Genomic DNA, 26,646 nt, shown 5'->3' with positions numbered 1-26,646 from the left:
AGTAATGCTCGCAACAGTTTCCAGGTAGGATGCTGGAAGTTTCAGGAATTTAGGACTGGAACACTTTGTGGTTTGCTTCTAGGTGTGCCTGGCACAGTGGAGCCGTGACTGGAAGTCACAGCTGTCTGACAGCTGCTGAGTGACCAGGGTGAAGTGAGTCAGTGACATCAACCCCCCCCGGTCTGTACCAATGTCCTCATTACAATTGGTGCTCATCGACACCCCTGTTGGCAGTCTCAGTGGGTTTACTGAAGCAAACAAAGCACCAGATTGGTCTCCTTGTTTGATGTGTGTTGGCAAGAGTGAGCTGAAAGCTTTTTTTTTTTTTTTTTCCCTAGTTCTCTCAAAGAAACATTTATTCTGATTGAGTAGAAGGTAGTTTTCATTGTTGACAAGGGATCATCACTTCCTGACTTCCTATGTAATCGTACATAGAGTTTGTAAGGGGAGCAATGGTGAAAGATCAAGAGCAAGTATTGTTATATACACATAAAAAATGCTGAAGCACCATGAAAGCATAATTGTACTTTTCTGTGAAATTACCTGAATAATTGGTGTCACAGCAACCTCTGTGACAACAGAAACTAGAAAGGGAAGATATTTTCTTTGTTTATTTTGTAGAAGCTATATTCATGCTTTACTTTTTTCCTGTGCTCAGTAAAATAAAAAAGAAAAATTTTTATAGTGTATAGAATACCAGAGGTTAACTGAAGGCAGAAGAGCTTGAAATACATTAGGAGACTTCGAACTCTTTCTCATTCTTCTCTTTCATATAATTGTGAAGTGTGGATCCAGTGCTGTCTATCAGAATTACTATGCGATGTGTCATAGTATAATATAATAAAATACCATGTTGTGACCTGAAAAAAAGGGTCCTGAACCTAAGGTTCTGCGTTCTTTTCCAACTGTAGAAAACAGTACAAGAATTCTGCAAGCTCTTGAGGTTGTTGTGGCCTTAATAGATTTTATTGCACAACAACATAGATAGCAGCTGAAATAACTTATTATTTTAAAAATTGGCTACATTATCCATCTTCCCAGTGTTTTCTAAAAATCTTGAATACTTTTTTCTTGGAGAATATCAAAATTAATAGAGCGTGAGCATGTGGAATATTTTGAGAAGTTCGAGGTTGCTTGACTGTAGCAGTTGGGAATTTATCAAAAATTGCCATGCTGTTACCGTGTGCGCGCACACACACGCACATATGCTAAATGAGAGATAAGATATGACGGGTATTATCTGCTTTTTTACATCCTCAGACCATAATGTCTGAAATTGTCTTAGCTTTCTAAACAGGTATCAAGTCATTCATTATTAAAATCTGTAAGTCTTACATCTCTGTTTATGAGAGAGGGGCTAAAAGCTCTTCACAGTTGTTTTAAGTTTCTAAAATATTCTGAATTTGAAAGTGCTGTTCAAGGACTAAGTTTAAATCTTTTCTCTTAAGCAAGACAATTGGATTTAGTTAGATTGTACCCTTGAAACATCACCTAAAATGATTAAAATGATCTGTCTGTAGTCTTAACGGCTTTTCGTGGTATCCCCAAGACCTGCCTAAAACCCCCATTCAGTCTTGGTTCCTAATGTTTTGGCATGCTCTCTCTTCTCTGGCTTTTTTGAACTATATGCTTGGTTGTTTTATTTGGTATTAGGGATGTTCCCTGCTTTACCTTTCCTGCTTTTTCCACTAAGCGCTCGTTTTGCAATCTATTACGATGGAAAGGGTAATAGTTTTTCACACTAGGTAAGTATGGTCATGGAACATAAATCCTCTAATGCCCAAAGAAAACGTTGGAACACTGTAAAAATAATTTCTACATACCTGGGCAGAGCAGAAGGCATGTGACTGTAGGAAATAAATATTTTAGCATAGGGTACACAGGTTTTTATTATTTGAGGTTATGCTGGAAACAGGATTTAGAGATGACATAAAAATCTGAAGGCAGTAGAAATAGAGGCTTAATTAAGCATTTTTAGAGAAAAACTTGTGTAACAGGCAGTTATTATTTGAACATAGGTGTAAGGAATAGTAGACAAGGGAAGAGTTTTGTTATGTTCTAATAAATCCTTCTGAATACTCAGTAAAATATTTTTCTTTAAATAAACGTGTCATGCTAATAATCTAATAGATTAGTCCTTGTCATAGCTATCATTAGTGTTACTACCCTATCGAAAAAAGAGTTGATATTTTTATTTCCTTTCATAAGGTAATAAATCTGTCATAGCTGTATACTTGGTTTGATTAATTGAAATGTATGAGATACCCAAGATGCTTAAAATTGTTTCTTCTAGTCCACAAAGAACCAGAAATTCAGACCACTGGCCTGAACATTTGAATGTAGTCGTTATAATCTCATAAAAAGCATTTGGTTTTAGTAAAGATTTATATTCACCAAGACACCTATATCCACTATTGATACACAAAATGTAGAGTATAAGAAACAGAAGCTGTGATTGCACACAGCTGAAAGGCTGACATCAAAATGTCAATCTAATTCTTTTTCAATCTTCTTTTTCTTTACAAACTCCAAAACATTTTCTAGGTGAAGCATCTCTCTACAAAAAAGTAAATTTCATCTTGCTTCAAATATACTTCTTTTTTAATTACCTTTTCCCAATCACAAAGGCTTCGCAGACCACAAATCAAAGGCCACTGTCCCAAACAGCCATCTGCATACTTATGACTTGTTTAAAGAAACATAATCAAATTTCTAGCAAGTTATAAATATAATTCAGAATAATTTTCCAAGTTGGTTGGTAGCACAATACAGCACTAGTTCATAACTGCTGACATGGATTACTGTCTGCTGGGGGAACTAGACAGTGCAATTTATAATTTTTTCCAGATCTCCTTTATTTTCATCTCCCACATACAGAATAAAGTTAATCCTTTTGCATAGGTTGTAAAGTTAAAAATGCTGCCCAGTTGGACAAAGTTGTACAGATTTTCCAGAAAATCCCTCTCATTATATTGAGTGGAAATACAGTCTCAAAGCTATAACTATATAGCTTAAATTGGTTTAAATATGTTAAGTGGATCGTTATGCTTTTCGGGAACTGTCAGTTCTTATTAGGTTGAATAGTTGTATTTAATTGTGCTGGACAGTAATCAATTCAAAAATGGGTACGTGTGATCATGATATCCCTCGTGAAATCTGTTCATTCAAGGTATTTCCTGGGTTTTGTGCTACGTTAAATAAGTTGATTTATTCTGCTCTAATGAGGATACCATAGTGTAGCTAAATGTTCTTCCATGTGGTTGCGTTCATAACTTCTTCCTTTTAATGGAACTTTTTCTCCCCTTTTTTTTTTTTTTTTTTTTTTTTTTTTGTGATAATCTTCATAGCATTTTCTCACTCCAATTGGATTGGTGCAAAAAAAAGGTTCAAATTCCTTGTTCATATTCTATTTTAAAACTGTAGCTACTGGAGTTGACTAAGTTGTGTTATAGTGCCAGATGTTAAACTGACCTGAAAAAAAAGGATTATACTTAAGCTGGTATTTTGAAAAAGTTTTCAAAATTAATGCAGACATGTCAAAAGATAAATGGGCAGCTGTCCTTTTGTAGCTGAAACGGTTAATGGAGTTGCTCTCTCCATCCATTCACTGCGGCCCATGTAACTTAGACAAAATTATATGAGTTAACCTAGTGGACCTTGTAATAATTTCAGTGCTAATCAGTGGGGTTGAAGAGCAGTTATCTGAACTGTAATCAAAACTCAGATGTGGAGGCAGCGGCTTCTTGTTAGGGGCAGAAACGTTTTGTGTTTTGCAGCTACTGCTTAAAAATGCAGCAACACAGTTAATCTTTTTAAATCTGTGAAATTCATTTATTTTGAGAGCCAGATACAAATAATTATTGAATTGTAAGTCACCTTATATATAAGCAAAAATCAAAAGTCTGGGTTTAGACACCCGAGAAAGCACTGGGCACCTCGGAGCTATGGCATCTCCCTTGCTGTGCCAGTTTCCCTTCCCAGTATGGGAATATTAAACAGGTACCACATTAAATCTAATGTAGAAGAATACTAAGCACAAAAATGAATGTAAGACTCCGCTCTCCCCAGTGATTAGGTGCCTGAATAGAAGCTACACCGAAGTATTTTTATCTGCTTATGATCCAGTGCTCCTCATTTGCCCAGTTAGTTTTGAAACGGCAAATACCACTAAAAATAAAGGTGCTTGTCCATGGCAAGGACCCAGGGTTTTGTTCCTGGCTGGTGAGTAGTAACCGCAAGGCTGTGCAGTTGTGTTCCATCTTGTCTGCTTCTCTTCTAGGGCCAAGAACTACTTGTTCTTTTCTGCACTTTGGCCTCACTAGACTAAGGGTCCTGCTCAGCGCAGCAGGTGCCTTGGTGGTCGGGGCATTCCCACTGAATGTGGAAGGTGTCCCTTTGAGTTCCTGCATGGTGAAAACATGGAATTTTAGTTAGGTTTCCATTTCTTTGAGATCAAGCAGGGAGTAAAGAGTTAAAGCTTAAGTAGCCACTGATGGGTGGGTTGGACCAGTTTTCAGTGTTGACATATGAAAAGTACTTAAACTACTACTTTGGGAATAGCCCTATTGCTTCTGAGACAATTGAGTGCTACTATCTAATTTCTGCTGTACAAGGGAAAGATATTGCACTGTTGTAATTAAAATTGAGGCTATTTATTTGTTATTTTCTTACAGGAAACAGATTAAAGCTCTTCTAGGACAGTTTAGCCAGTCAGAGGCTTTGTTAATCTCCTCTGGAGTTGAGCCAGGGACTCTAGATGGAGTTCTCCTGGATGCTGGCTGTTCTTCTATGCAATTTGATACACCTGAAAGAGGTTTTTCCCTGCAGAAGGATGGACCTTTGGACATGAGGATGGATGGTGACAGGTACCAGTTAATAAAATACTTCTCCTTAAAACTGAAAAACTCTGTGCTCAGCAGCCCCTGTGCATTTCATTGCTCCTTAAATTGAAGAATTCTTGTCATCAAATCACATCTAATTTTGCATGAGTATACAATACAGTCTTTCTTCTGCCACAAAGCTTTTTTCGATCTCAGTACTTGGAACTCTGATTATTGTCTTTTCGTTCTTTGAAATAAGAGGAAGGTTCCACTGATGAGTAATTAAACCAGGAACATTTTTGATAACTATACCATTAAAATTTTACAGTTTTGGAGTGTATGGTATACAGTCGTGGAGCATCTCACTTTGAGGCCTGTCTTCTCCCTGTTATTTTCACAGTTTCTCAGACTGTACTTGATCTGCAGGCTTACAACCCCTTACTGCTGTCCCTTTTCTGCTGCACTTACTGTTTGTGGAACCTTCATTTGAGCTCGTTCAGTTGCTCCCTCAGGAAAGGAGCAACCTCCCTCTTTTTTTGCAGTGACCATCTGACCCGGTTACATCTCTCTGAAAGGAACGTAACATTAAATAAATAAATAAAATCCCATACATAATATCTGCCATTTGAAATCAGAGAGCAACATTACTTTTAACACACTACTATAATGTTGTTTTCCATGCCTGTGGATTTACTGTAAGCTTTCCTTAGCAATATTATCAGCTTCCTTTCCCTTTGTATAGGAGGCACATCAGTCTTAATTATCACATTAACAATTGGTAAATAAATCACCTCTATTTAAATTATTAGAATTGGTGTTTAGTACATTCAAGAGCATGACAATCAAGGGTGGAATGATAATTTCTACTTATATAGCAGGTTTCATCTTCAAGCACCTCATATATTTCTGTAGCATTGTGCTTTTTACATGAACAACCAAAGATCTCTGTTGTATAGATGATGGCAGTAGTTGCATAATGCATCACTGGGAGAATGAAATTTTTTGCTTTGTGTTTTGATGAACCCGTAGTCTTAAGAAATGTCATTTGATCTTTCATTGCTCGCACAGAGATGATGGGAAATCTCAGTTTCTAAGGAATTACCTTAAAACGTTAATGTTAGGTCTTAACACAGCAAATTTCATGATCCTTGTTTTTTCCAGATTTGTGTAAAAAGCTCACATGATCCTCCTGGGATTCAGCCCTCAGATTTCAAGGATCTGAACTCCAGGCTTATAGTTGCATCATGAGAATACATACATGGAACAGTAACATTAAGAACAAAGGATACCTGTGGCATAGCAAAAAGCCTTACACTATGGTTGTTGCTATGATACTACTTGCCTCTGATTTCTAAGTTTTGTTATCTTTTGTAAGATACTGCAAGAGAGAGTACTAAATGCCTGAAAAATATTCTGCACATCCATGTATTTGTAGAAGAGAATTCATTAAGTAGGTTGTATGTGTTCTCCGATTAGTAAACCCATATATGATAAAATACCTTGAAGTATTTCAATGGTAAAGTGACAGAGATTTAAAAAAATGAATGAATGGCTTATATTGTTTATATTGTAACATTTCCTGTCATTTGTAATATTAGGTCATTTCTGTTCCCTCAAACCAGTATTTAGATATAAAATCTTATGCCTTCTAGTGAAAGCTAAAGTTAAATTATTTTTATGAGAAATTGTTTTCATAGCAGGAGACGTGAAAGAAAAGATCCCTGAAATCAATTCTAACTAGAAAACAACATATAATGCAGGGTGACTAAAATGAACCCATGAGGGGCAAGTTTACGTTCTAAAGCTGTCTAATAAGTCACACAGCATCTCCATTTTAACATGAGACTGAAATGTGTTTATTCTTGTCAACTTATTAAGCGTAGTTTATGATAATACTTGGAAGTTTCAGCTGTTCTAATTGATGTTAAGGAACAAACTCCATTTAAAGTAGCAAGAAAAAGGATTTAAAAGGTGCAAGTTATATCTGTTTTCACAGGGTTGCTGTCTCTTATTTGAAAACCTCAAAGGCACTTGTATGCAGTGTGTGTGTTTGACTTTATGTCTCAATGCTATGAAGCTTCACCTCTTGTCAATGAAAACTGACGTCAGTGAACTAATTGGCTCTTCTTGTGCGTAGGTACCCTGACATGCCCACTGCTGCTGATGTTGTGAATGCTTTAGATCAACAGGCGCTTGCGTCCATCCTGAGAACATACGGGGAGGAGAGGCACGCCAGGAAAATCGCTTCAGCCATCGTTCAGGCACGCAGCATATACCCCATCACCAGAACTCAGCAGCTTGCAAGCATTGTTGCAGGTACCCTCATTAATTCTTCACAGTGGCTGAGGAGAAAAAATATTAATCCCCAAAGTCCCAGAGGGATCTATTTGTACTTGAAATCATGCAGGTTCTAATCCTCCCTATTCTGCTCTCATGTCAGCTTTTTCTCTGGTTTTTTTTTTTTTTAAACCCCACTTTTTATATTGTAGTTTGACAATTAGTTTAATAATAGATTTTACATTAAGTGATTTATCTTTTTGCCAACCAAGTTGAAACACAGAATGACAGCAGCCTAGGGAATTCTTTATTCCAGCTACTGATAAACCTTCAGATATCGGATACGTCATATATCTCCCTTAGTTTTAAATTTATACATTTTAATATTTTGAGGGGAAGTACCATGGCAGTTTCCCGTTATGAATGAAATCAGATCATTTCTGTCTGCTTAAGGAACCAGGAAGCAAAAAGTGAAGCAGTACATAGCTTGCTTCACCTTGTGAATGCCAACTAGATCAGCCTGAAGCGACTATTGAAACACTTCATCTTACTTGCTCTTCACTGTAAACAACTTGAACAAAATGTAGTTAGGCAGAAACTGCGCTCACATCAAGAACCTTCATGTTTGTTTTGTCAAGTGAAAATTCTCGAGGAAAAATGTGAGACTCGTATCCTGTTCATTAACATTATAATCTGTAACGTTGGGGTATTTATTTTTTTTTTAACCAAGAAATGAAACTTACTGGGTCTTGTCACAAATAAGTCTAAACTGCTGATTCCTTTGGCTATAGACCTGTAAAATGGCTATCTAGATTTCACATTTGCTGAAGAATAGTATTAAACATTGTATCAATATCCTGAAGACTTTTAAAAAATAATTGCATTCATAAAAATTAGGATTACTTTAACTGGAAGTTTAAGTGACTTATTTTTAATGACCAACAGACAAATGAAAAGGTTTGAATTTGTATAAGTCAGGATATTTGAACAAAATCTCCAGTCAAACAAGCCCAAAGTTTAGGTGATATGATTACAGGATTGGAAGATGCTGCTTGCTGTTGTAAGCCCCTACTGTAAATACAGTGAATGTGCAGAACAATCTTAAAAAAACAACAGTCTTAAAAAAGCAGAGAGAAAATACTATGAGTCTTTTATAAAAAGACTGTTGATTAAAACAGTGTCCCATTATTGAGACTGAAGCAACCATATTGCTATGCTAAATATGTACTGTGTTTATAATTCATATAATAACATGAATGTTATAGGCTGTAAGTGAGCAACTTTGTAGCTTCTGAAATGATTTTGTTCACTATCCTGAACTAAGAAAATAAAAATACTAGTGCCCAAAAGACAGTGATTGAAGATTCCTTCATGTTTAATGTGTTGCACGTGAGTCATCACTTAATGGTCACTTTCTGTGACAGTGAGAAGGATTTTTTGTTCTCACTTTAAACTCTACTGTATTTGAGGAGCAGATTGATACATGAATCAGGTATGCATCAGAGACTGTATGTGCGAAAGACAAAACTCCAGCACATATCTGCCAAGAGAGTAACTCACAAAACAGTGTGCTTTTTTTTTTGAAGTATTCAAGTAGTTAAAACAATTTTAGGACTGTTACACCGATCCCTCTTTGGGTAAAGCTTCTTCAAATTTTAGTTTGATTCCTCCAGTAAAGGAGCACAATGGCGGATCCTACTAGTTTTTAAACTGATTATACCTTAAGAATATTTAAAAATATTATAATAAATATAATATATTATTATCTAGAATATATATTGTATATAGTATATTATTTTAATATACATTATATATTTAAAATATATATAAAATATATTTTATTTAATTTACCATCTGTCATCAATATATATTCTTATGCAAAGTGATAGCCGTGAAGTTACTGAGGTAAGCCAGAGCTAAAGTGCCAGACACCACAGCTACAGGATCCTCTTGGTGGCACAGCGCAAAAACTCCCCTAATTCAGGAGTAAAATCTATGACCTATTAGTTAAATGTCAAGTTCTTTAAAAAATAAGATATTAATTAGGATAATAAAACCTTGCATTTTAGATTTTTCAGACTCTATAGAAGCATGATTATCTCTCCAGAACAGGATCAATTTTTTTGCCTAGTATGTGAGCCAGAAAGCAAGCAAAAAATCTAGCCCTTGAGGCAGAGTATTTATGCCTATTTCTCTGCTGGTGTCAGTAACTGAGAATTCAGGTATAGTCCATATTTCTTTCACATGTTATTGATTACTATGGATTCAGATTTTCTAGAACTCCAAAGTTTTGTGTCAAGGTCTATCCCAGTGAATCTAGATTTGGACTAGCCTGAAATTGTAGAATTTCATTTCTGTTTATAGAATGCTAGACTTCTGGTCTTTCCTGCCACCCCCCAAAAGGTTATAATGTGTATTGATATTGCTAATTGATTGGGAGGTAAGAGTGAAGGATGTAGTTAAAAAACAAATGACAAAACAGCTGTAAAACAGTTATAGCATAATCAGACATTTCTAAAGTTCGTATTAGCAAGAGTTGTAATTTTCAAGTATAGGTGCAAAAAATTAATAAATAGATATGTATGTTTAGATTACCTACAACAGCTTGGGGCTAACTCGGGTATCCAGGTGATTTCTTGCTCTCCTTTGTTCCAATTCATGAAAATAATTCCTTCTATTTCTTGACATAGCGCATGAAAGTTATTTCTCTACGTAGTGTGCCAATGAATAAGGTCCTACAACCACCACCACCCCCCCCTGCTCCCCCCCAAAAAAATAGCTTTTTTTGTTTTTCTAAATGTTGTCAAAAGGCTTCTGATCCATTTAAATAAGATCTCTGTGAGCCAGAGATGGGAACTGGAGTCTGCAGTTTACTTGGGAAGAAGGAGGAGTTTTCTGTTCAGTCATGTGAACACCATCTCTTCTTGCAGCACAGCTGAACTCCACTCACTGTCTGTAATATTCACGCAGCTATCTGCAGTGATGAATGCTCTGTAAATACTAAAGATCATTAGTTCTCAGCTGAAGGTCTGTGAATAGATGTGTGGAAGTTGAATAGGAAGCACTTCCTGATGTCTTTTGCTGTAGCTCATTGAGGTTTAACTCAATGTACAGGAAAACTAGTTAAAAACAGTGAAAATTTTAGAAAGTCATTTTAATATGCTTTTTTCTATACAACTGATTATCTATTTTTATTTCTTTTCAGTGGGTAATATACTTTTCTATCTATTAGTTTTTGTTCAAAGTTTAATTTTCCTCAGTGTAATTTAGATACACACTTTATTAACAGATCATTTTGAGATCCTGTAATCACTTGGACCTAACTTAAAAGGAATTGATAATGAGATATTAAAGAAATTTGAAAAGTTTCAAAAGAATTTTAATGGGTAAAGCCAGTCTCATTTAGATTGATTCTCATTTATAGACTTTAATTACCAGTTTGGAATTTGTAATATTGCCTGAATTTCAGATGGATGAGAATTACCACTGTACTGAGGGAGCCCAGACAAAAGGACATTAGTTGCGTCACAGAAACTTATTAAATGCAATGCTAATTCAACAGACAGATTCCTGCAAACAGGTGCACGATCTGAATTAATTTTTAAACTCTCCCACTCTCCTACGCTCTGGGGACTTCAGTAGTTTATATTGACAGGCACAGCACGTTGTTAATTTCATTCACAAGCCTTAAAATTTCAATACATTTCAAAATGTGAATCTATTAGATTTTTAAAAGTGTAAGTAGCATCAGGGCATCCCAAAACTAAAAATGATAATTTCTCTCACTGGGATTCCAAACCAGTCATCTAGCCAGAAGCGTGGTGTTTTTATGAATGAAATTCATTTTACAAGCTTCCCATACAGATTTTTTTATATTTTTGTACATTGTACAGCCTGTTACCAGGAAGGATTTTCTTTTAGTGTCATGGTAATTGGAGGGGGCTGGGTGAGAGATTTGTGCCTTAGCAGAAATCACAAATAGGTTTTTATTTAACTAAACGAGAAGACTAAGAGTGGGGTAGGAAAATTTTTCACCCCTGGGAACACAGATCAAAATCCATTGCCTTTACTAAAAAGATGAAGGCCAACGTGACAGAAATCACTACTGCAGATTACATTTATTAGTTAATCCCAGTCTCTGAAGACAGACCAATAAATCTTTGAATTTGGAAATGGTTTGATTTGGGGTTTAGTTTTTGGGGAGTTTGGTTGCAGAAAGCTGTAAAGTGGCTGCATGCATTTACCAATTTCTTGAATATTAATATGTACTGTTGTATGTGACCTGCAGTGCTGTGAGCGCATGTTCAACTGATGCATGTGAGGTTCTGTTATGCTTACAGAATAGATCTGATTCTTTGGTGTATGATAAATTAATTCACAGTAATAAATTAATGTCACAGTTAATTGTTGTAGAAAATTATTGTAGGAAGGCACTGCACTCAACAGCCATGGCAGGACCAATGGAAAAACCTTCCAAAGACCTGTTAGTGTCCTAGTCATGCTGATAGCTTGAGTATCTAATTTATTTTGTGTATCTATTCAGTATAGCAGTTGCAAAATACCAGTGTTCATGATTAGACTACTAAAGATCTGTCCAGATATCAGCACGTCATGTCTGTGTTTAAGTTTTTACAAAACCAGATTTGAAGTAGGTTTTTATATCATACTTTTTTTTTTTCAGATAAGCAAAAGATATTTTGATGACATAGGAGATAAAACTTCCACTATTTTACTAAAATTCCAGTGAGATTGGCTGTGGAAATTTAAACAAATGATCTCATTCCAGGCTTATGTTTTTATAGTTAGGTCCAAATCAAGAAGCACAGTCAGTTTTGTACCTAAATTACGTGCTGTGTTCTTGTGGGTTGGCTGCGTTTTTATCTGTGATACTTTTGGAAGCTGAAATACTCTTAGACTATCAGAAATGGATCATCCCCAGAAAACCAGAAGTATTTTTAGAAAATACTTAGACTGCTAAAATATGATAGTTAAAAATTCTGGATCTGCTTTGAGGTGAACACTAGCTCTGGGTAGTAACAGCCCAGAGTATAAAACTGATGCTCCTCAAGTCACAGCTGTAAATTGTTCAGCAAGGGGCAGGAACAGTACAAGTAGGACTGAAAAAATGCGTTCTGTTTTCTAACCCACTAGCTTGTTAACAGCTAATATTTTGTAAGGGAACAGTGCTTTTTCATTCCAGTTAACGATTATTTTCATAGAGTGAACATGGCAGCAGTGGGCTTGATTTTTGGAAGGGAGAAGGGGAAGAGTGAGGTATGATTTCTATGGTTTTAAAATAGGGCTAGAAAAAGCGAGATTTATTGTGTGAGATCTGCAAAATCAGTATTTTCTTATTCAAGAGACCATGGCTTCTGTTACTGAATTAAAAAGACACTGAGGTATCTGATGTTTCAGCTTCAAAGTCCATTGAAGAAGAATTCTGTTATGGCTGAAACCTAAGACAGGTCTAACGGAGAATATGAAGCTATGTATTTTTTGTCACTTGGTGCATGGTTTGGAAACATGCAGGTCATAGAATGGTTTTGGATACATTACGTGCTGATTTTAAACCCTGCTGTTTCATTTAATAACTGTTCAAGAGTTCTGAGCATGCTGCTGGTGTTTGTAGCTGTTAGTTGGCCATTTAAAGACAGTTGTTTATTTTGCTCAGCACAGCACTCCTTTATGATACCCATTAAGAGGCGGTTTTGTTCACACACAAATGGCAGTCAGTGGCTGTTTTAAGGATTCAGTTTTCAAATAATCTATTTGTAGGTATGTAAAGCAAGATGGAAACAGATACTATGGTAGGTAGTACAAGCATGGTGTCAGCTGGTTTCTTGGGACATCTTACCTTCTGCAATTTTGAGTTTTTCTTTTAGTTCAGCTCTTTCATCGAAACATGCCTACAATGAGAGTATATGTTCTTTCTATTATTTATATCAAGTATAGAACATGGTGTTTTCAAAGACAGAAATGATGCTCGTTAACTAGTGTAACTTTTTCTAGAGTTTGGAAGTAATTGAGGAGCCTAGCCTCCCACAGGTTAAATCTGTTTACTCTGTTCTGTGAAACAGAGTTTAAAGCCACAAATTCCTGTGCAGTACTTTGTGTTGGGTGAAGCTGACCCTGTTGCCACTTTCTGTCTCAAAGGAAACAGCCACAGCTATGATGGGTCTCTTCAGCTAACCCAGGAACTGTTAGCATTGGAGTCAGAGAAGGTAGGGAATGTAGCTGGGAAAATTGAGTATGCGGAAACACATCTTAGATACATCGCTTACATGGTAATAACTTTATTAATAATGATTGAATTTTTAAATCCCATTATTGGCCTCTCCCTTTGCTGAACACTGATGATCGCTTGTGTGTTTGTGATGCCAAACACGTTTTCTGACAGAAGTAAAATCTCACCTTTTAAAACTCTCAAGAATTCCACTAATAAATTATTTTGTGCCAATGTACTGGATTATGGTATCTCTATTACGTTTTTTTCAGTCACCTGTATAAATATGACTTTAGTCAAATAATTTCAGAGATACCATGTTCCTTTTACTTCACTACATACAATATCAGTTACTTGATTATGAACCGCGTTTACTTCAAACCTATTGCTTTATTATGTTGTAGTTGAGCACTGGCATGGAATTAAGGTGGTTTAATACACACGTACCAGTTGTATTGCCTTATCTCTAACAGGGCCTCTTGTTTGGAAAAATAATTCCTTCCAGTTGTGTGCTAGCTTTATTCATTCAATTTCTTTTTACTAGACTACTTCGCTCACTTACATAATAGATTATAAGTTTACTAAGGTTTTACCAATCTTTTAAGACACTTGCACTTTAGTCCCTCTGATCCATCAAATCTGGCTTCTCTTTTTGCTCTATACTCAGATAATGACGATTCAAATCTAAAATACATTAAAGAATTATATATTAAAGTTTCTATCAAAATTTCAGTCTCTACAGAGATTTGTATAACTCATAAGAACTTTGGAGAAAGGAAGAGGGAGTTTTATGCATCTAGTAAAAATTATTTAATCTGGTGATTTTTTGTTGTTGTTCAACAAACTCTTACCATTACATGTTCTGCTGTATAGGCATGTGAAAAAGCAACAGTATCACTGCATTTTCTAAATTTCTCAAGGTATTTTTGTGAACATTTGAAGAAACAGGTGTAGTGGTTAACAATTTTTATCCCCAAACAAGGATGCCTCTTTTAAGCTTTAATTCATTGAAAGATTATCACCAGGTAGACATTGTCTTCATCTTATCTCTGCCTGTGAGGAAATGCATGATTAACTAGAAGGCAGCAGTTAAAATTGTGTCATCTTTTTTGCCTTAAATGCATAAAACAAACCACCAAAATACTGAACTGACATTGACTACCCTGAGCTGTAAAGTAGACTTGTCTAGCCCATCTTCATTTTTCCTCTATAGTGGTTTCAGCCGTCATTTTGCATTCTAATTTTGTGAAGCATTTGGGGAAAGATTTTCTATGAAAGATTCTAGGAAAAAAAAAACAAACAAAAACATTCAACTGCAAGCCAGCTCAGCTTAATAGGGTTTACTTTCAGAAATGTGAATTCAAAGCAGAAAATAAAGATATATTATAAAGAAGGAAGCTCACCACTCAGGGTTCAGTTGTAAGTATGCTTTCCTTTAAAGTCATCATGCATGAGTCAAGTAATCATGCATGATTAATGTCGGGATAGCAATGTAGAAATAATAAGATATTAACGTATACCTTTTAAAATTTGACAGGTGCTTTTCCAGCATCAGCACTGTATGCACGAAAAGACTTGCTTCAGAGACCTACACATGTTGCTACCAAAACTTTTCAAGGCCTGCGAATATTTGTAAATGATGAGCTCCATGAACTCTTAATAGGGCTGGAGACAGCTGAGAAGTTTTTAAAACCTGGAGGTCGCCTTGTAGCCCTCTCCTTTCATTCGTTAGAAGATCGTATTATCAAACGTTTTCTTCATGGAATAGACATGACAGAAAAGTACAATCTTGGCTCAAAGCAGAAGATAAGACAGGCTCTGAAAAATCTCTCCCAAGAAGATGATACACAAGAACTTCCCCATGGAAAATCCAACTCAAAATGGGGTTTTATACAGAAAAAAGTTCTCACACCTCAGGCCAAGGATGTTCAGACAAACCCAAGAGGAAGGTCGGCCAAGCTAAGAGCTGCTATTAAACTCTAAACCAAAATATATTATTATATAATTGTGGGATTTCCTTAAATTTTGTTTTCCAGAAGGCTAATTGGACAGATAATACCAAACTGAAAAAATAAAATAAAGGCTGTTAGAAAGCATTTCTTTCTTACTTTTGTGCTTCTTTTTAATTAGGGCGTAGTGTAGAACATCAAAAGGTAAACTAAATGTAGATAAGCGGTTGTCACTAATTACACAAAAAAGACATCTTTTTAAAAAGAGCATCAGAACCAAAGTTTATAAAAATGAAAAAAAGGTTTGATGTATTTACAGTATTTCCTTTAGATTAAATTCAAACCCCTGACATTAACAGTCTAAATTCAGTAGCTGATTGAGACAGACACATTTTTATGGGGGTGGATTTCACACATCTAAGTCAGATGGCTGATTTAGTCTAGAGTAAATTTAAACTAATCTAAGAATTCATGATATATAAGTCTCTCTGTCTCAGTTGACTTACTGCATGACTGTTTGTGGGACAAGAGCTAGTTCTTAACTAAATTGCTATCGGTATGTAATGTTCTATCCAGGAACTTACAAATGGGCTTTTTAAAAAGTAAATAAATATTCACTTCTGAGTGATCACCTGGATATTTAATATTTCTGGATTCTAAATAATAAATCTATCTTGGGGGAAAAAAGGTACTTAAAAGACAACTGTTTGCACTTGGACACTACAAGAAAGCAGATTTGTACTCGATCATTTGAATTTCTTCCTGTGGTCGTAACATTTGTGCATAGATCTGTGCAACTTTTAGGTGTTGATGGAATTATAATTAACGCATCAAAAAAGGGGGTTTGTGGGGCTTATGAAGCATTTTACTTCGCTGGTGATCATTCATTAAGAGGTGCTACTTAGGTAAGTATTCAGTTATTTTATAAAAGGCCCACTGTAACACCAATTTCCTATTTGGATGCTATGCTAGGTAGTAGAACATGTAACAATTCATTTTTTAGTAAGTTAAATGAATTGGATTTAGCTTTGAGTTTATATTTTAACTTAAAAGACCATTGTTTTCCTGACTTTGTATGTTAAAACTGATCAGAAAACAGTGTAATTTTCAACTTCTTTGACCTCTGACTCATCTCTTCAGGGAAAAAAGCCCTTATTTGGGTAATCAACTCAGTAGCAGGATTTCATTTGTGATGAACCTGAAACTTGCATGGTAGAATAACAAATGCAATTTCTGACTGAGCTAAATGATTACTATACTAGCTTCTAAAAGAGAGCTGACTGGATCACTCTGGACTTGATTTTCATGAGGCATCCTCTTTATGTTGATGTAAAAGATGTAAAAGGCTATCAGTCCACCCCCCCAGTCCCTCTCTGACTGGCAGCTCTCCAGCCACTCCTCCCCAGGCCTGTAGCCCCCCTGGGGGTTGTTGTGGCCCAAGGGCAGCCCCCGGCACTTGCCCTCAGTGAAACTCCCCCAGTTGGGCTCAGCCCATGGCTCCAGCCTGGCCAGGTCTCTCTGCAGCCTCCCCACCCTCGAGCAGATCAACTCTCCCACCCAGCTGGGTGTCGTCTGCAAACTGACTGAGGGGGCACTCAATCCCCTCCTCTAGATCATCAATTATTATTTATTATGAAATTATTATTATTATTATTATTATTACTACTTGCTGTTGACATATTAGAGACAACAGACTATACCTTAAATAGACATTTTTTCATCCATATATTAAATATAAATAGCTAATCTTAATTTTTATCTAAGATTCCGTACTGAAATGTACTCCAGTTGTAGGCTGGAAGAATTGTGCCTCCAACACAGGCTTAGATGAGTTGTAGTGCCATGCTGTGCATTATTCAGGAACACACTTCAGGAAAAGACCATCCAGTTATATCAGAAGTTAAGTATCACATCCCAAATATTATATGAAAACATTAAAATTCCTTATGGCTAAAATGATGTTTAAAATCCACACTTCTCACATCTGATTTCAAAGGCACAGTTCCTTATGAACACAGTATTTGTAAATACACTCCCTCAGGGAAATAAGAGACTTTTCTTTACCTCTAGGTTGGAGTTGCATAGCCATGGCAGTGCATTAGTCATTGAGCTCTCCTCTTTAGAGGACCTGTTTCGCTCCTCACTTTCAGCTTTAAATTTGTGGTATGGAGAGTACTGGAATTTTAACCTCCGCTTGCCTGAAAAACAAAATTTTCAGGTTTGACGAGAAAAATCTCTGGTTATATTTAGTCAAAGTATTCTTGTATCTTTAAGCATTTCATTTTCATTTAGTAGCTGAGGTCATGTGAAGGGTATTAGGTCTTACGAGGACACATGCCTACGGAGCAGCTCTTGAATTTTATTAGCGCGGTTTATCTGACATGTTAGTAAAACTGAACATTTTTTTTTATTGTAATCAAAAATGGTATTTATGAAGGAGATGGTAGCTAGTGGATAATTAATCTCACTGAAAACCCAAGTCATAAGGTACAAATTGTATATCGTTTCTAAAAACTTGCCGTTGAACTTGAACAATACACATTTTAATACAGCCAACTGCAAGATTATCAACAAAGAAAAAAGATTGTAAACCATGTTTACAAGGAATATGGCAATAACATGGTGCTGTACATGACGGGAAGAATAGAAACATCAAAGACATGGAATATCTGTAGAGAATATCAAGTGGTATTTGTGGAGAGACAAATGGTGTTGCCAAACAGTGTGTGCATACAGAGCATATTGCTGAAGTGTGTATCTTGTCATGGTAGGACTTCAGAAGGGTGGGGAAAAAATTTTAAAGGATGGAGAGACAGCTATGAGACTATTCCTACACATTGTAAGCATATTTTCTGTTGAAATTATTAGAAAATATAATTTAATTAGTTAAGTGAATGTAAAAGAGTTGATATGCTGTTTCAAGTACCTACCTGGTGAAGAGATTCACATAAATTCTTTGAAAACTAGACACAATTATCCTGTCTATAAGGTTTTTATAGTAAAAACATAGTACTGTTTAAAAATACAGCTTTAAAGTATCAGCACAATTAACTGCTTTATAACCCATGAGGGTCTACCAATAATTACTGCTTTCCTATAGTTTCCTAAAGTAAAAGAATCGGTTTCATTGTTTTAGAATGCAAAGGCTTAATCACGCTGTTTTCAAGTAATGTAAGGAATTAATTAATATCTCTCTCTTCAGGATTTTCTAAAAAACGATTGCAGTTGAGTAAGTTCTTTATAGTCACATCTGCTGCCACTTGACTTGGAAATCCCAGTCTGAAATGTCAGCTTTTGTACAGAGGTATTGAGGTATTTGATAGATGGAAGTTGAAAGGAGGGGATTCCTGATGTGGTGCGAATGGGGGAAATACTGGCTTCAGTGAACACTGTTAGCAAGTGGCTCTTCTAGTAGCAAGTGTTTGTAGCAGATCTTCTGCTGGCTGCTTTCTAGAGTAGCATTTCTGTGATTATTAATGATTCGTTTAGTTGCTCTAATATTACTCTTTGTATTGGAGAAGACATGGTATTAATTGGAGAGTTTATGCTCCTAAATAGTGTAACAGCATAATGAGGGAAGCGTGAGGAACTATGCCCTGAGGAAAGCTGATGTGCAGACTGGGGTGACTGCAGTAACCAGTCTTAGACGAAGATTGTTGGTGATTTTATTTGATTAATTTAAGTTTTAAAATAACTTGGGTATCAGTATTGACTCATTGTTTTGGAGTATCACTGTCCAAAAGCACTGGTGAAAAATGAGTTGAATTTGAATAAACAGAGATGTAGTGAATTTATAAGCCGATTTGGTGCTGCCCATCTTACTTAACATCTTTACCTCTAGCAAGAGTAATGAAGGGGTTCAGACCTGCTTTTCTTGTGCCCCAAAATCTCTCCGGGAAGGACCATTTACACCAGGATTACCACCATTGTTCAGTGGAGTATGGGAGTCGGTCTTTATATCCATACATCAAATTTTTTTCATATTGCAGTTGCTTACACTTACAACTAATCTGTCACTTAGAAAAATATGTAATTATTTTTGTAAGTCTTTCAGAAGTGTAATCAAATGTGGAGGCCTTTTTACACTGGAGGTACACTAGAAGTAAAGCTGGATCTTGTTGATTAATTAAGATTGCAGTGCTACTGTGAATCTTGCAAAGAACACAGAACAATTTCTTCCCTTCCCCTTCTCCCAGCCCCCCGTAGAAGATAAAAGTGAAAAATATGTTCGATTAAAAAAGTAAGAAGTAAGCTATAAAGTTGAATACCTTAGAAAAAAGTGTAATTTATGAGGTTGACATCCAATTTTAACAGAATTTCCTATGTTCAGTATTCTGTTACTTTTTCCATTTGGTGCATTATTTTGCCTGTTTGGGGATAAGCAGTAGCAGTGAGACAGCTCTGTCTCTGTATATAGATGCAGAGCATGGTTTCTAGTGCATAATCAAATGTAACAGTGGGAAGGTGTATATACTTTTAAATCCAGCTCTGTATCTTTTTTGCTCTATCTCCTTTGCAGTTAGAATTGTGTTTACCTTTGTGAATCCTTTGTAAGCTTATCTCAGGGTGAATGGGAGGGAAGGGCTTTTCTTTTTCAGAAAATTGTAATACCTGTCCATCCAACTTCACTGAAATTAATGTTATATAATACTCTTCTTCTTGACATATTTTGCTGGTGACATGCTATGTTTCAGTATTGCTATTATATCACTAAGACAGGAAAAGGGGCAAATACTCGTTCATGGGAAATCTCAGATAAAAAACCAGATCAGTTCCCTGAATGTCTTACTGTACCAATGTAGCTATGTTCATAAAAAATAAAATTTTTTCATTGTACCTTGAACTTTAGGCAAATTATATTTCTCCTGATTCCTTTAAAGCCTAATTTGATTACTGTAATAGTCACAAACCAGCTGAAGATTTTTAGAATTTGTTTTTATGTTTGCAAATTTAAACTTGACACCTTGATTATAGCTGTCTTTTTAAAGAGTAAAACTGGAGATCCAGCTCCCTCTATCTGTCCTGGGAATACCTATGCTTTGTTCTTTTTGGAGTGCACCTGCATGTGATTATCGTAACAGCATGTTTATTGTCAACATGAAGATACAGGATAAAAACATGTAGATAACTTCTTTTACAGGTCAGTAGTTGTTTTAAATTATGGTAATTAGAATTTTAACATAACAAAGGGTGAGTCGCTTATCTGGATATGTAATTCAAAAGACAGAAAAACAAACTTGCACAGTTTCTCAAACATATAATTTATTACTAGAATAAAATAGTTATGTATACCAATTCTAGCTATTCTTTAGTGCCCATACAATTTTTACAGACATAACAGTGGCAAATGTACTTCATGTTTTTGTTGACATTCATTAAAAAAAAAAATTCTGTGCTGCTGGAAAAATCTGCATAAAGAGTAAAACATTGAGCATATGACAGATACTGGAATGAAAATAAATGACACTGTATAAATCACATCTTGGAGTTCATACATGCTAGAATACCTGAGTAAAAACTTAGGTTTTAGTATATTCCGCTGTCGTTTGTTCACATGCCGCATTAGTTTGAGTCTCTGGGTGTGATTCTGACAAAAAATATGTAATTTGCTTTTCAGTTTTAGGTTGTCTGTGGTTTATATTTGCATTGAATGTGTACTAGAGCTCTGAATAAGTCTCTGCTAGGCTTATGATATTATTAGCATTTCATACTAACTGTACTTAGATAGGCACATAACATAAACAAGGTTATATCACAAGTTAGTAACTACAAAAAAGAAGTCTTGATATCTTGATATAACTGGTACACTAAAACGTGTGGAAACTTAGTAATAACGATCCAGGCTAGAAAAGCTGCTTTTTTAAAAAATTCAAACTGTATTTTAAGCTAATTTCTACATAACCTTTCTGTAAATTGTATATATATTTTTTTTTATCAGAAGTGTTTTCATACTTAAGAACATCTCATAGACTTTGCAAAGAACTGAAATGAGAAGTATTGACAGTCTGGGCTGATAAGTATCTGAAAATGAAGCTGTCATAAAAACTGTTTTGTAATGTAGTGTAAAACTTATATTCTCAAAAGTAATGACACATGCATGCCTGTTAATACATGCACAATCTGAGAGCCTAAGCTTGCAAACTTCATTTGTGGTTGTACACATGCTTTATTTCTAAAATGTCCTGTTTCCCAAAGTCTTGGTAGAAATGGGATTTGAAATCTTGGTAGGCAATGAGAGCGGACAGAGAGAGCACAGCTAAGGCCAGGAGGCTGGTAGGTGGGTCTCTGTGGAAGCAAAAAGGACTTGCCCCTCTGCAAAACAAGAGGATGGGGCAGTACTCAGTACCATGGTAACTAAACACGATAATGATGAATTAACAAAGCTCTTGATGTGGTGAGCAGGTCCACTGGTCTATATTACACTGCATTTCACAATGGCTTAACAATGGTGGCAGTGGGTTTCAGAAGGCTAAATTTAGGAAATTTTTTTAAAAAAAATCCATGGAATTGAAGCTTGGATATATATTTTTTTTACTGCCTCTCTTGGGGAGGGCAGAAGGGTGACAAGAGAAATTATTTGAGAGGAAAGGGCATTTAGTCTCAACAGTTGCTGCCCCTATTAAAAGTAATAAAAAACTTCCCTTGGTTTAAAAAATGGGGGCTCAAGACCTAAACTGCAGACATACTGTTGTTATCACTATTAATCAGTCTGTTAAAAACTAGCAGGTGATGTGAAGTTATAAAACAGTAGCTTAATTAAATGAGCTTGGCAAATAACCTGCCATGTAGGGATACTGCACTTAATAGTGTTCTCAAACTAAGGTAATTAAGGGGTGATTAGGGATGTGTCACACTACCCTCCACACCAAGACCCTGCCAATTTTTCTTGTGTATGTCTTAAGTAAACACAGCAGCGTTGGGCTGCACCCTGCACACCTGGGCAGCAGCACTCCTGTAGCTGATAGTGCGATGACTGACACGTAGATTAAAATCTGAGCCTCCCCTTAAAATATTACAATATCATACTTTTTAGAGCACTGACTTATTAGCTAATGCTTTATTAATAGAGCTCTAGTTATTTGGAAAGGAACATATTGCAAGCTGAGCGTAGAGGATATTTTCTGGTTGCTGCTTGAACTTGATAACTTCCCCCCCCACCCCGCCTCAGGGCAAGCTAGCTATTGTTCCTTTTAAAATTAAACTTTCCTGGAATCAGCAGCAGTAGTCAACATTTTTCTTTGAGACAAAAAATAATTCATTAATTTAATTGTGGTGACCATTAGATCCAGTTACATCCCAATGGGAGAGCAGTTCTCCATAAATATCACATTTCCCGATAGTTGAGTAATGCAGCAGCACATTGAAAATACTCTTTTGCAGTTTAGCCACTTCCATAGTTACAGCTGGCAGATAGTTTACTCAGCCTATCCAATCATAGTGTAGTTTTCAGGATTTGGTTTCATTTGAGCAGGCTTTGTATAAAAAAAAAAATGTTATCAAGTACTTAGTTTTCCTGGGAAAAGGCAATTGATGCCTTTCTTCAAATATAGTCTTGTGCTAAGAAAACTGCTCTTTTTCTTTTGCCTTTTTTTTCTTTTTTAGTTTTTACTTTGGTGAGGAAATATAGATCTAATTACTTCTGCCATTGTTTCTCCTTTGAAGTGATTAATTGCTTGTATTTGGGGTACAGAATTAACGTTGGGTACTGAATAGAGCTATTGACTGCCATGTTCCTTCTTACACGGCATATCACCTGAACTGCCCTTACTCCCAATCGCTTCTTCAGCCTGCAGAATACAGGCGTTCCTCAGCGTGCATTCATCCTCTGTTCCTCTTCATTTAATAACGAAGCTATATTAATAACTTTTCTTAAGTTAGGTTTTCTTTTCTCTAAGTGAAATCCACACTTGTAATTTTATTTATTTTTGCCTGTAGAAGTTACAAATTGTTTCCATGTTCAAGTCACTGCATCAGATTCAGTGCTGACAACACTCATTACCTTTGTAATTAATGATGTTCCAAGTTTTCCCATGGGCTTGAGAGTCTCAGCTTTCCTGAAACGTTAAAGTCGATTTCCAGCTTTCATGGCTGCAGAGGTGAATTGGAACCCCTTATCTTTTCAGTAAGCATGTATGATAACCAAATGTGGGTTTTTTACCTTTTTTTTTTTTTTTTTTTTTTTTCCTACTTCTGATTTTTGAATATTTTCAGCCCTTTCCCTTCTCCCCTCTGTTTACCACTCTGGAAGGTGTGTGCACAGCAGAGCATGGAAGAGCCTACAGGACTGGCTCAGTGTTGTCACCTTGCTTGCATGTCATCATTCTTTTGTGGTACCAACATGTACCATCTCAATTGCTGCAGGATGCTGTTAATGATCAGTTTACAAGGAATTGCTAGGGAATCATGTAATGAAGTAATGCACAGAACACATCTGGGTATGCCCTTACACATCTCGCTGCCGAGCGAATGTGTGTTCCCTGCGTAGATTACTGCCTCTAGTCCATTTGAGATGCTCTTGGTTTTTCATTTATTTGCACAATTGTCTTTTTTTGAGCACTGCCAGCTGAAAAGCTACAATTCTAGTTACTGTTTTAGGAGTACACTAGACAGGGATCACATATCTTTGTTTTTAAATTAATGCATAGAATTTGAGAACATAATATAATATTTACGGCTTCAAACTGAAATCGGAGCCGAATGGTTTGTATTAATTCGTATATATCTTTAGGATCTCTGAATCCCAGTCTTGACACAGCTAAGATTGTGTGATGGCACTGGTTTCAAGTGGAAGAAGAGGAGCTTGTTGCCACTCCCTGCCTCTGTGTGACTTACCAGCTCATCAGGTCATGTTCAATACACAAATTTTTACACCCTGAAGCATAAAATCGTCTCTTAAACTTGAACTTTTACAAGTGAATCCTTAAAAATATTTCTTACTCTTTATATACCAGTAAGATGACAGATTGTTGAATTAAATTAATGAATGAAAATATTTGTAAATACAGCTTTGTGAACACAGTCTTCCCCAGGGAGAAATTTCCTTAGTCTTGAAAGCCAAAGTCAAGACACTTCCAGAAGAGCTTCCAGTTACACAAAGAGATGGAGGAATACCTCTGGCATACACAGTATGACTGGTGATTGTGTAATTTAAAGTTGCCTTGGGTAATGGTAAAGCTTGTGGGTTATTATTGGAGAAGGAGAATCACTTTATCATTCTCAAAAAGAATACGGCATGTGACTTTTCTTGGGCAGGTTAAATTGAAGGGGTATATCTTCTGCAATAGGGAGAAGTGTTTAATTTGAAAGATAGTTCTTTGGGAATATCACATTCAGTGATTAAAGTCAAGATATAATTCAAATCGCCTGAGTCATGCTTCCATTTTTTCCCTAAATTATGCTACACTGGTGGGCAATTAGCAATTATATGGGGTTTGACCCAGCGTTAAATCCAGCAGCCTGAAATGCTCTAAGGCTTTAAAGTGTCGTGAGAAAACTTGAGAAATGGTAGAATGTGTGACTAGTACTCAGTTGCTACCTTTAATAATTATCATTAGCTCTATTTGCATTCACATCAGCCACTGCTTCCTTTCAAAATCCAAGGAGAAGGGAGTTGTAGCTGACTGCTTGCCTTGGCAGTGCATGCCCTAACTTCTCTTAATGGCAAGAAGGGGCAACAGCATAAAAATGTCATTTTCCTTATCTCAGAAAAATGCTTAAGTAAGGTTCATGCTGGCATGAAGAGTTGTTAGATACCTGAATGTTGCATGAAAAACACATAATTTGCATCAAAAGGGAATTGTGACCTTGCTGTGATTTCACTTAAAATAATTAGCTTAAATGCACATGATCTGACATTACTTCATATGAATTTCTTCTAATAACTGGTTTAGTAAAACCTGTGCAGGTGGCATGTTAGTCCTGGAAATGAAAGCAGCTTAGTTAAACCAGTGTCCCATACTGAATTCAACACACAACACAATTCTAGCTACTAAGAAGAAAAATTAGCTCTGTCCCAGCCGAAACCAGGACAACCAGAGCTATTAATCCTTGTTGAGCAAAATTTATTAGCTTGACAGTGTGTTAAAATGTCTGTGTTGCATTTGTGACAGAGCAACTGTGTCTATCACACTTACCTTATTCTTGAATATACGGAGTCTGTAGCAGCTTGGGTTTTTATCTGTGATGTTCTACTTAACAGCATGTCAGCTGACTTGCAAGCATGTTAAACTGTCATTAAATGCCAATTCATGTTATATCTTCAACTGTTTTCTTTGCAATGTCTGCAATTATCTTTTTATAGCAATTTTTTTTTTTACACTATCCCTCTTTTTAGGATTATTTAAAGTAGCATGTGATGAGCAACAGTAGAGCACACCAGTAAAGGAATATTAAACTAATTCAGGAAAAGGTTGACAAGTGCAGTTTGGGATGTTTTTTCTTGTCCACTGAGGTTAAAGTCTGTCAGAAGCCCTTACTCTTTCATGGGAAATGGCCACACAGCCAATCTCAAGTAGCTTGCCAACAACTATTTGTCATGTCTTCAGAGTTTAATCTACTGGAGGATTCATCATCTGTGGCAGATGTCTGTAAATACACAAATCTATTGATCTAGAGCTCATTTTCTGCAGAAATGTAGCTGGTAAGGGTGTTTATTTCTCCTCCATACTGAATGTAAAACATGTTGCTTTATCTATCTAGAGACAGAAAAAAAGAAAGTTGAGGGGGTTTTGGAGCGTTACTGAACAGCAGAGGTTAATAGGCTGGGAATGTATGCTTTCCTTATTACCCTCCCTTCTCTCCTTCCCTATCATCTACACTCATCAATAAATAAATAAGTTAATTAAAAAAGCTGTTTCGAAGGGACAAAATTACAGATCCTTAGGATCTATCAAAATCTCAGTTAGGCGCTAGCTTAAAAAAACCCACATAGAGTTATGGATGGATGAAAGCCCTCAGCTTCGGTGGTTTTTTGTCGTTATAATAAGGTGCTTGAGTTGCGATAATGAATGAATGGTGCGCCTCCCTGCCAGAAGGTGTTCAGCCAGTGGGCTGTGGCAAGGCCCCCTATGCGGAAAAGGGAAGATGAAAATCCTGTTTACAGAAATGTCCAAAACGTCCTCTATATATTGAATCATAATCCCAGTGTTTTGAAAATGTTCCAAACTGTCAGGATATGTATGGAAAAAATATTCAGAATCTAATTAAACGCACATAGGAAATTCCTTCTGATGTTCAACCAGGAGTTTCTGAAGTGTGAGTAAGTGTGTCTTTGCATGCAAAAATGACCGTGTTATTTAATATTTTAATAAATTACTTAATGCGGTTTACAGTTTTATTTTTATGACCTCTCTTTTCTGCGTGGCAGGCTGCCTGTGGC

The 26,646-nt window shown here is 36.1% G+C and overlaps 1 protein-coding gene across 1 annotated transcript in view; it reads left to right on the top strand.

The window, feature by feature from the left end:
* The window catches only part of METTL15 (methyltransferase like 15), a 91,148-nt gene extending 75,585 nt beyond the window's left edge, over nucleotides 1–15,563 (top strand). Inside the window, exons 4-6 of the mRNA XM_026850926.1 lie at nucleotides 4,674–4,865; nucleotides 6,958–7,136; nucleotides 14,858–15,563. Coding sequence (XP_026706727.1) covers nucleotides 4,674–4,865; nucleotides 6,958–7,136; nucleotides 14,858–15,303 — 817 coding nt within the window. The 3' untranslated portion in view covers nucleotides 15,304–15,563. The remainder of the gene's footprint in view (nucleotides 1–4,673; nucleotides 4,866–6,957; nucleotides 7,137–14,857) is intronic.
* Nucleotides 15,564–26,646: the final 11,083 nt, after the last annotated feature.

This window comes from Athene cunicularia (genome assembly GCF_003259725.1).
Source record: "Athene cunicularia isolate RWA chromosome 5 unlocalized genomic scaffold, athCun1 chr5_part3, whole genome shotgun sequence".
NCBI lineage: Eukaryota > Metazoa > Chordata > Aves > Strigiformes > Strigidae > Athene > Athene cunicularia.
Note: the sequence above shows the minus strand (reverse complement) of the source record. Positions and strands in the feature narration are given on the sequence as shown.